The 10,401-nt window shown below is 40.6% G+C and overlaps 1 protein-coding gene across 1 annotated transcript in view; it reads right to left on the bottom strand.

Annotated features, from left to right (window-relative positions):
* The window catches only part of ppp1r12c (protein phosphatase 1, regulatory subunit 12C), a 23,328-nt gene extending 13,264 nt beyond the window's left edge, over positions 1–10,064 (bottom strand). The window contains exons 1-11 of the mRNA XM_072462517.1: positions 9,727–10,064; positions 8,656–8,821; positions 7,794–7,924; positions 6,217–6,335; positions 4,969–5,128; positions 2,394–2,538; positions 2,247–2,321; positions 1,659–1,738; positions 1,286–1,395; positions 1,126–1,193; positions 687–820 (exon numbers count right to left, since the gene is read on the bottom strand). Of these exons, the coding sequence (XP_072318618.1) occupies positions 687–820; positions 1,126–1,193; positions 1,286–1,395; positions 1,659–1,738; positions 2,247–2,321; positions 2,394–2,538; positions 4,969–5,128; positions 6,217–6,335; positions 7,794–7,924; positions 8,656–8,821; positions 9,727–9,941 (1,403 nt within the window). The 5' untranslated portion in view covers positions 9,942–10,064. The remainder of the gene's footprint in view (positions 1–686; positions 821–1,125; positions 1,194–1,285; positions 1,396–1,658; positions 1,739–2,246; positions 2,322–2,393; positions 2,539–4,968; positions 5,129–6,216; positions 6,336–7,793; positions 7,925–8,655; positions 8,822–9,726) is intronic.
* Positions 10,065–10,401: the final 337 nt, after the last annotated feature.

The raw sequence follows: 10,401 nt of genomic DNA, 5'->3' as shown, positions 1-10,401 counted from the left end.
TATTTCTGAGCCAAAAGCAAGATATGTCTTCCCGGGTAAAGCTAACTAACATTTGCAGACGATAAAACGCTTTATATTACATGCAAAAAATCGGGTACAGGAACTAGTTCTGTTAGTCACGTTTCAAAACAGTAAAAATCAAGTACAGCCCTTTTAATTGAAAATTGAGGGAAAACTTAAAACATTTCACCTACATCACAATAAATCAACTGATATAAAACTTGCACACGTTATCTTTCATTAATATTATTCAGTTTGAATGGCTTTGTAACAATTTTTAACAGATGAGGACCAGCTAAAATGTATGTTGAAATTTAGATTTTTAGGGCCTTGACACCCTTTTAATCTATACATGCTGTTTTAAATGTTCTAAATGGATCCCCATGAGTCTGAAATAGAGCTTACCGGTAATTGATTGAACGATTTATTGCTTGATTCATTGTAAATGGTCACATTTATATAGCGCTTTTCTACCGTCAAGGTACTCAAAGCGCTTTACATCAAGGAACCAGTCACCCATTCACACTCCAGATGTACGCAGACACTGGGGGCGAATTGGGTTAAGTGTCTTGCCCAAGGACACAACGGCAGTATTCACATGAAGCAGCTGCGATCGCACCGCCAACCTGCGGGCCAGTGGATCTGACCGCTCTGACGGGGGACTCATCCTAGTGAGTGTTCCTTACTTTCGCCGATCGGAGCTGGGAGTGTTGGGGCTGTCGGCCGGGGAGTCTTTCGTTTGAGGAGTGGGTTGAACTCGTGCTGTGCGGTTTGCCTTGTCGTCTTGCTCCTTCTCCTCTTCATCATTCTCCTCCGGGGTCTGGATACAACAATATGGATCGGATCACATTTCTGGTCTAGCATAATCATTTTAACCCTAACTTCGTGTCCTCTTTTACGATCCATAAATCTTCTCCTTTCGACCTTATTATTGATTATTATTCATAGACCATTATCCTTGGACTTGCGTTCAAATTGGAACTTAAAAAGGGATTTGATCAGGTGTTTTATGGACTAAATCCGGATCTAAACATGGACAAACCACAGGACAAGTGTAAACCCAATTTTACTGTTTCATAAGGGAGATTACTTTTAAAAACACTACTGTAGTATTTTATGTCTTACCTTGTCAGCAGGACTAACAGTCGAAGTTGTCATGCTCTCTGTGTCTGGACTGGACACTACAGAGCTTTCTGAAACAATCAAAGCCCAAGTACATCAATTATTATTTTATCCACAAATTAAACTTGTTTTGAAGGAGAAAATGCATCAAATAAATACTGACCGGGGCTGCTCTCCTTCTCCTCACTGAACTCGTCTCCAGACACGCCTCTCTCTTTAGACTGGTCCTGTACATTCATCTTGTCTTTGCTGCTCATCCTGCAAACAGAGCTCCTACAGGAACAAATGAAAGACAAGTCATCAAAAGATTTTTTTTTTTTCAAGATCTTTGCCTGTAGGCCTTATTAGACAGGATAGACAGCGTGAAATTGAGAATGAGAGAGAAGGGAGGACATGCAGTAAATAGTCGGGAGTCACGACACTGCGGCCGGCTGCACTTGGAGCCTGGCATACGCGTGCTGTGCCATAACCACTCGACCAAGTTTATGTTACAAGAAAAAAAAAAAAAAAAAAAAATCAATATTATCTTAACTCACCGCCGCCGTTTGTTTTGTGCGTTTGCCGTAGTGGAGCCTTGTTGATTTTGTCTATCCAATGTGGACTGCTCCTTACGCCACTGTAAAAACATGCGAATATCAGCCACGAAACAATTAATTCTATACAAATTAGTTTGTTTTTTTCTCTTGTGTTTCCTTCCTGGTGTCACCACAGCAAATAATCTTTCTCCCAAAGAGCAACGATTGATTTGTGCATGAATGTCCGTAAGTTTTATGTCTTATGAGTTTGCTAGTCTTGTTATTCAGACACAAAGAGTGCACAATATGTGCTAAACAGTAGCGAAAACAGTGGATTAGGACTTTTTATTATTATTGTGGTGCGGCCAGAAATGTTTTATTTAAATGTTATTATTAAAAAAAATGCAAATTCATATTAAAAGTATTTAGGCCCTACATATCTACTCATGAGATATTGCAGATAATAATTGTCAATTATGGTTGTAATCTACCCATTTATCTATATGCAATCAATATCATGGAGCAGCCTTCCAGTAACAATCGAAGTTCATTTTTGACAGGAAGCCTACTCCGTACATAGAATAACATGAAAAGGTGTAAAACTCTTACACTGGCTTGTTTCTGTGATAACTCATTAAGGAGCTCTTCAACACTTTCATCGGAGACATCAAACGGTGTCTGGCCCTGCAAATTTGTAAAGTAAAACATCAAAACTACTTTCAATTGAATTGTAAACCTGCACATGATGGGTCTTACGGAGTTGCTGCGCGCCTCCATGTTGCACAGCTGTTCGGCCAATATCTGACAGGCCTCACTTTGGCCCCAATGCGCCGCCGCGTGGAGAGGCGTCCAGCCGTCATTGTCTGTGGCCGACACATCCAGTCCACACTGACACAATATTCTGCAAAGGACAGTGGGATAAAGCAGTCATTCTTAAAGTTTTAAATAAGGATTAGTTTGGGGAATATTTGTATTTGCACATCCTGCACAATCACCACATCAGAACTGGGACTAAACCCAGACTAAACCCGACAATAAACCCAGACTAGTTTAATGCAGACTTCAGACATGACACGGACAGCTGTGTCCTGCAGAAGTTCTCTGACTACTCTGCCATCATCGGACTCATCACGGACGACGATGACGCGGAGTACAGAGGACTGGCGCAGGACTTTGTGGACTGGTGTCAGCGGAACCACCTCCTCATCAACGCGGGGAAGACCAAGGAGATGGTGGTGGATTTCCGCAGACGCCACCCCACTGCCCCCTCACCAGTGAACATCCAGGGACGGGGCATTGAGAGAGTGGACTCATACAAGTACCTGGGTGTTCATCTGAACCACAAACTGGACTGGACTCATAACACAGACGCACTGTACAGGAAGAGCCAGAGTCGGCTCTACCTCCTGAGGAGACTCAGGTCTTTTGGAGTGACAGGGCCACTCCTGAAGACCTTCTACGACTCTGTGGTGGCATCGGCCCTCCTGTACGGTGTGGCCTGCTGGAGCAGCAGCATCACAGAGAGGGAGAGGAGGAAGCTGGACAGAGTCATCAAGAAGTCCAGCTCCGTCCTGGGCTGTGCTCTGGACTCGGTGCATGAGGTGGGGGACAGAAGGGTCCTGGCTAGATTCACATCTATGCTGGACCATGAGTGTCGCCCCCTGCAGGACACTCTGTCCGCTCTGGAGAGCAGCTTCAGTGAGAGACTGATCCACCCTCGCTGTGTGAAGGAAAGGTTCCGTAGGTCTTTCCTTCCTGCTGCTGTCAGACTTTATAACAAACACTGTTAGTACTGAACACTCGCAATATGACCTAACCTAATACTTCTGTCATATGTGCAATTGCTGTTGGAATTCATGTGCAATTCATGTGCAATTACTGTGAAATTCATGTGCAATCTATGTGCTGTTGTGACACATATTCATGTGCAATTACTGTCATGATCACATGCAATGGTACTTATGTATTTATTTATTTGTCTATGGGAGTTTTTATTTATTTATAGGAGATCTTCTACTGAAAGTGTTTTTCAGACTTCCTATAAGTGATCTGTTCTTCTGTATCTACCTCTGTATCTATCTGCGTTGCACCAATGAAATTTCCCCATGTGGGACAATAAAGGAATATCTTATCTTATCTTATCTTAGTTTAGGACTAAACAACAACTAGAACAGGACCTAAACAAGTTCACATCAGGGCTAAAATGGACTCAATTTAGAACCAAATAACGACAAGTGTGAATGCACAATCCATCACAATCATAAATAACTAGATTCACTGAGAATGATAGAAGGTAAAATCCAGAAAAATATTGGAGCAGGTATTGGTTATCTTTCTACAAATGATTCATTAATTTTCTAGCACTTTTCCCGTTAGGGGTTGCGGGTGACTGGAGCCTATCCCAGTGACTTTGGGCCTTAGGTGGGGCACACCCTGGACAGTGGCCAACTCGTCGCAGGGTTAACACATAGACATAGACACACAGACAGACAAACATTCACTCTCACATTCATTCACTAGGGCCAAATTTTAGAGTTGCCAACTTTGCCTAACACATGCATGTCTTTGGACAGTTGGAGGAGCCGGAGAACCCGGCGAGAACCCACGGTAACACGGGGAGAACATGCAGACTCCACCCAGAGAGATCTTGTCTGGGCCGGGGAATCAAACCCATGATCTCCTTCTTGGGAGGCAAGAGCAAAGAGGCTCCTGAGGATACTGAATTAGACAGTATGACAACACTTTACAAGAGATAGGGTGCGTTCACATTCACCACTCCAAAATTGGGACTAAACCAGGATGAAACTTTTTCAGGTTGCATACACCCACCTATATCAGGACTGAATAGGCTCAATTTAGGACCAAATTACGACAAGAGTTAACGAAGACACTATCAGAACTAAACCCAGATTTACCTAAACTTAACTAACCAAGCTAAAATATGACTGGAAGACTACATGAAAATACTTTATACAGTACTGAATGGAGCAGAAAAAGGATGCACTGGAGTTTACCAAGTTTACATTACAATCAAACTAGGCTCAAACCAGAACCAAAAAAGTGTGAACGTAACCATACTTTTACTATTGTATAAAATAATTAAAATGGTATTCACACAAAAAGTTGACATGGATTCACACTTGCACAATCACCACATACAAAAATGGGACTAAACTGGAAATAAAGCCCAAACTAAACTAATAGACCAGGACTAAACCAGGACTAGAACGGACTTCATTATTATGAATCAAACGGGTGTTGAATGCAGTCTAAAACACACTACAAGAGAAAACCAAAACAGTAAAAGTAACAGAACAAATCTGAGCCTTACTTGAGAGCCTCCAGATAGCCTTTAGCCGCGGCCACGTGCAGAGGCGTGGCTCCGGTTTTGGGGTGTCGTACGTCGGTCGGTGGTCCCTCCGTGAGCCAGGATCGAGCGTCCGTCATGATCTGCTCCTCCTCCACTCGTTTGGCCGCCTCCAAGTCCACACCTGATCATTAATTGAGCAAACGACATTCACTGACAAACAGCTCTGAATGAATCATTACTATAGATGACGGAAAGGTAATAGCGACATAAGAGCGACATAAACTATTGTTATATGCTTTATAAAAAAAACATGCAAATCAGTGTAAAACATAGTTAGAAAACTGAAATACGTTACAATGAGCCGGTGTAAAGTGCATTCACCTCAAAATACTTCAAATGTGTATTATTTATTCAAAACACGCTTTTCGTATAATTAACAATGTCAGATAAGACATTGAAAATAAATACGTTTGTGTACAATTTTCTACAAATCAAACTAAGCAGTATAAAACTTGCACATACTGAGAACCTTGGTGCTAGATTAACAATAAGTGTTTATCTTTATTCTGCTACAAGACGTGCCAACATGTGCCTGTAAATGTCTTTGCTGAGGCTCCAAGTATTAGACAAAACAGAAATGACCCCAACATTAACCACAAAAGGGAAAAAATATCACTGTTATGTTCTAGTTTGTAACATTGTACTGTAGGTTTCTCTTTATTGGGTTCATTTTTACAAATTTTAATGGACAATCTAATTTTGCATATTTCCAAAACAAATATTAATGCAATATTAACAATTTCTTGATGCATCGCCCACCTGTAGTCAAATACAGAGATAAACTGATACTGGTAAAAGATATCAGCTATGATCCAAAACAGTTTTATTTTGCAGGATCAATTATCCAGATTATCGGTCAAACCAATATCTTGCAATATCCTGTACAACTTGATGTTAGAAGACTATATTTAATGGCTGTAGTGGCCAGAATGTCTCATAATCACACAGGGAAAGTGTTCTGCAGTAATTAAAACTTAGAACATAAACAATCAAACTTATCCAAATAGGTTTGTGTGTGTATAACTGAGAAAACACATGCAATTTCCAGTCCCAAAGTATCAGTATCAGCACTGAAAAAACAGGATCTCAAATTTTGATGTTCAACCCACTTCGCCTAAAGAACACACATCTGTAAACAAACCTGTTACTTGTATTTTGTGACATATGTTCTAATTAAACCCACTAAGCTAAACATACATACAACCTCACCTTGTTTAACAGTGAATTTCTGTATGAGGGACTCTGTGGTTTCATCCAATGCGATGTCCAAAGGAACATCCCCATCACAGTTCACCGCTGACAGACAGGCATCGTGCTGCAGAAGGTACCTACGACAACGTCCATAAACAAAGATCATGAAGCTACAACAAGGCTTTACCACACCTATAATAGGAAAGTTCTAATCCATTGCAATACTGAGCTTTCCCTGAAAACACCAGCCAAAAACATACATTAATTCTTTAATCAATTGCCTTACATGCATCTCGGAGCCAAGCCAGCCTACTCTTAGCTTAGTTGTTGTCCTGCCAGACGCGACAACAATGTTAGTATTGTTAAATGCAGAAATACCCTGGCACCCATGCAGTATTGTGACGTCCCCACAGAGCCAATGGGCCCTTTATTAGGCAGCTGTTGTGCTACTCGAACAGAAGAGGCTATAGTGTGTGGAGTATAGGCTTCATATTAAGACTCGACAAGTCAGGGCTGCATGGGAACAGCGTGTACGAGACCAAAACACATGACCAAAACAAAACCAACACAAAAGAATTGAATAGATTATTTTATTAGTCAACTAGTCAGGAATTGTTATTTTGATTGTCAACTTCTCAAAAAATTACAGTATTTCTCTTGTACGTTGAGACTTTTTAAAATACATTATCAACCAAATAAAAGGTTGAAATATGGTGACTGAAGGCTTCTACATAGAGAATATTTACAGTGTATAATTTGTTTTGGGTTTTTTAAAATTATTATTATTTTTTGACATTTTGATTTAATAATGTTGTTGCATTGTATGTATTTTAGAGTCTGTATTGTCCAGATCAGATTGTATCAAAATACAACTACAATTATTGTTGATTATTTATTGACGACTACGGTACTCGCAAGTAGTCAAATATTTGTTGCAGCTCTAGTCGAGAATATTATGAAAAATGTATTTGAAAGGTAATCAATGGCCATAATGTCAACCTAAATATGAATAGTTATTAAAAGGAGGAAAAAATGGAATATCAGCGAGATCAAGTATATCAATTTGTGTTGGTGTTGAAGTTATTTGAATTTGTCTTATCATCATTAATATTATAAATAATGAATTATAAGTACTAGGAATAAACACTGAGGATAAACATCATAAGGTAATTGATGAGTACGTTCCAAATTTAGACTTCACAATGACAAAGTAAATGTACACATTTCTGAAATATGACATGCTTTTGTGAGTAAAATGTATATTTACATGCAAGATTAAAGCATCAGTGGGATACAGTACTTTTTTTGTTATGTGTGAAATAATGTAGTTGTGTAGTACAGATTGGTCGGTCAAGCACGCAGCACATAGAGTGACAACCGCGACTACAGCGCGTCTTGGCAGAGTTTGAATATGGACTCCAACCGTTTGCCAAATGTCTGTCCCTGCTGCCCATCCTGATTTCCTCTCACTATTTCACTAACTTAAATCTAGAGGCTATTAAATATCTGTCTTTATCCAGCTGTCTTTCGTTTGGTCCGTTTAATTCCAAAGATATGTAACCATAATGTGATTATATAGAAAGGTCAGGACATACTCTGCTATCTCTGAATGACCGCAGGACGCAGCCACGTGCAGCGGAGTCCATCCCTCACTGTCCACCTGGTTCACGCTGGCGCCGTTCTCCAACAGGAACGTCACTATCTCCATGCTGCCATCTATGCAGGCCTTTGGACAGAGAAAACAAGATATTATAAATGTATTTACAGTGGGATTCAAAATGTGGTATGGGTGTCACTTGCATTAGCGCATTTGCACAATTTAAGTTGTGATATAGTAGAATTTCTAGTTGTAATTGAGGCCTGTCCCAGTTTAGGGGTTCGACAAATGTATTTTTTACATGAGCCATGAGCAACAGCAGGGCAGCGCTCCAGGACTCTAAAGAAGATGTTGAGATAGGTCAGTAATACCTGTTTGGAGGATTATCTTTGTTCATGTTTAGGCTTGGGAGAAATACTTGTAAAATGTTTTTAGTTACAGAATAATAAATACCCGCATTACAATGTATTCATCACTAATTAGAGAAGACGCAAACGCATGTATCAGGAGGGGTTTTTAACCAACTGCAAACCAACGTGTATTCCTTTGATTTTTAGGAAACTAACTGTATTCTGAACAACTTAACTGGACCACAATTCAGTGCCTCAAAACTAAATACATATTTTTGGTACATGTATTACTGCTTATAAGCACACATCAACTAAGATTGAACTGGGACTAAAACGGGGCAAGATGTGGACAAAACCAGGACAAAAAAAAAAAAGAGCCAAACTAGGACCAAACCAAAAGGAAGAAGTGTGAACAAAGCCTTGTGTTGATGGGATACAATTTGAAGCTAGTTTCGAGTGGTAGATTTCGAGTGGTACTTTGAAAGCCCATGTGATGTGAAAGTGCTGTACCTGGTGGAGAGCTGTTATACCATCTGCATTTGAACAGTTGGTGATGTCCTGTCCATCTTCTCGGTTTGTCAGTCGAGCCTCGGTCAGCATCACTCGAGCCTCGTCGGTGTCTCCACTGGCACATGTCGCCAAGAACTCAGCCGCTCGGTCGAATCTCACGCGCTTTCTAAAGAAAAACGTTTTAGGGTACTAGGGTTTTAGGTTGTTTCGGCTATCACACACACATCAATTATTTACTCACTTCAATTTCAAATAGATTTCCAGTCCTTTACATTGCCTGTCTCATGCAGAGAACTATAAATTATGACAAAGCTTCCATCTTCTTCTGTGCACTTGCCTTACCACATCTCTTATAGCCTACATAGTCAAGATACATTTTATATTTACTATATTTTATGTTGTTCATATACAATTTGTACCATATTTGACTTACTTAGTATTGTAAGTATTGCAACTATCAATATTTTGAATTGTATTACCATTTACGTTGTGCTTTTTGATATTAAGATGTAATATATAATGTGTGTAATTTTCCTTGAGTATCAATAATTATATCAAGTCTAAATCATTATCTATGTTGAAGTTAAACTTAATTGTGACTTGAGAGCCACTATGGGCTTTAGGCAGAGTGCACTGTGAACAGATGAGCCAGCCTTGTTGTGTTTAAGTTATGACATGGTAATTACAGTAATAATCTACAATAATAACGTGAAAATTATCAGAAAACTGTGGCGGCATTCTAGGATGACTCACAATGACAGCATTGTGACAAAAATGTGACACTGTAACACAATCTACTGGCTAGCTACATTTAAGCTGTTACTTTTGACACATTTTCCATGATGAGGAAGTTATGCAACGACCAAAGCTTCAAAACACTGTCGCTATTCTTGTTTGTGAAAATAGCACTTGACAATTGTGTGAGTGCTTGTTATTCCGCTGCAGCCTACACGCTTCACAAACCCACGCACAATGCTCATTTTTAGCCTGCAAAAAACGCCACATAGCAGCCTGTTCTGTTGTTGAAAAGATTGCATTGCTGGAAAACTATTGAAAAACGCCCGATCTTACCGTCTCTTGGTGAGCGGGCTGGTAGGCTCTGCTTCCCCGGCGGACTCTAGCTCGTTTGTTGGCTCCTCGCAGTGCTTGGCCTCCGGGTCTGGTGCAGCTGCGTCCTCGGCGTCGCCCCTCCACCGCCTCCGGGGCAGCGCCGAGGTTTTGTCCGTGTGGGAGCCGGACCATCGCTTGAGCTGCTCCCGCCGCTTGGTCCTAGCCGAGTCCCCCATGATGACTTTAAGCGCGGAGGAGGACTGCTCTTTTAAAAATAAAACACGCAGGAGCGTTGGGAGGGAAGGACACACCCTCCATGTGTACACTTTCACTTCCTGGTTCTGTGGATGTTCAAAGAAGTGCAGGAGGAGGAGGCGCGTGCCCGGGGAGGTCGGGGGCGCGCTGCAGTGACGTCAGTGCGTGTGGCTTTGGGAGGAAACTCGAGTGGACATAAGTAACCTGTGCTCTTCCTGTCATTGTGCTTTTTCTGTTTGACTTCATGGTTCATCTGTAAAAATACAATGACAAATGGTTCAGGATATTTAACTGATGCCCTGGTGGGCAATAAACGCCTATTGCAACAATAGACAAATACATTCCTTTGTGAAAACTGTATATAAATATTTAGTGAATATGATTGTCACAAATGAATGTGTGTGTATATATATATATATCTATAGATATATATCTATAGAT

The sequence above is a fragment of the Eucyclogobius newberryi genome, unplaced genomic scaffold, assembly GCF_026437365.1.
Source record: "Eucyclogobius newberryi isolate DKJ021-1_F unplaced genomic scaffold, fEucNew1.0.hap1 SCAF_4, whole genome shotgun sequence".
NCBI classification, from domain to species: Eukaryota; Metazoa; Chordata; class Actinopteri; order Gobiiformes; family Gobiidae; genus Eucyclogobius; species Eucyclogobius newberryi.
Note: the sequence above shows the minus strand (reverse complement) of the source record. Positions and strands in the feature narration are given on the sequence as shown.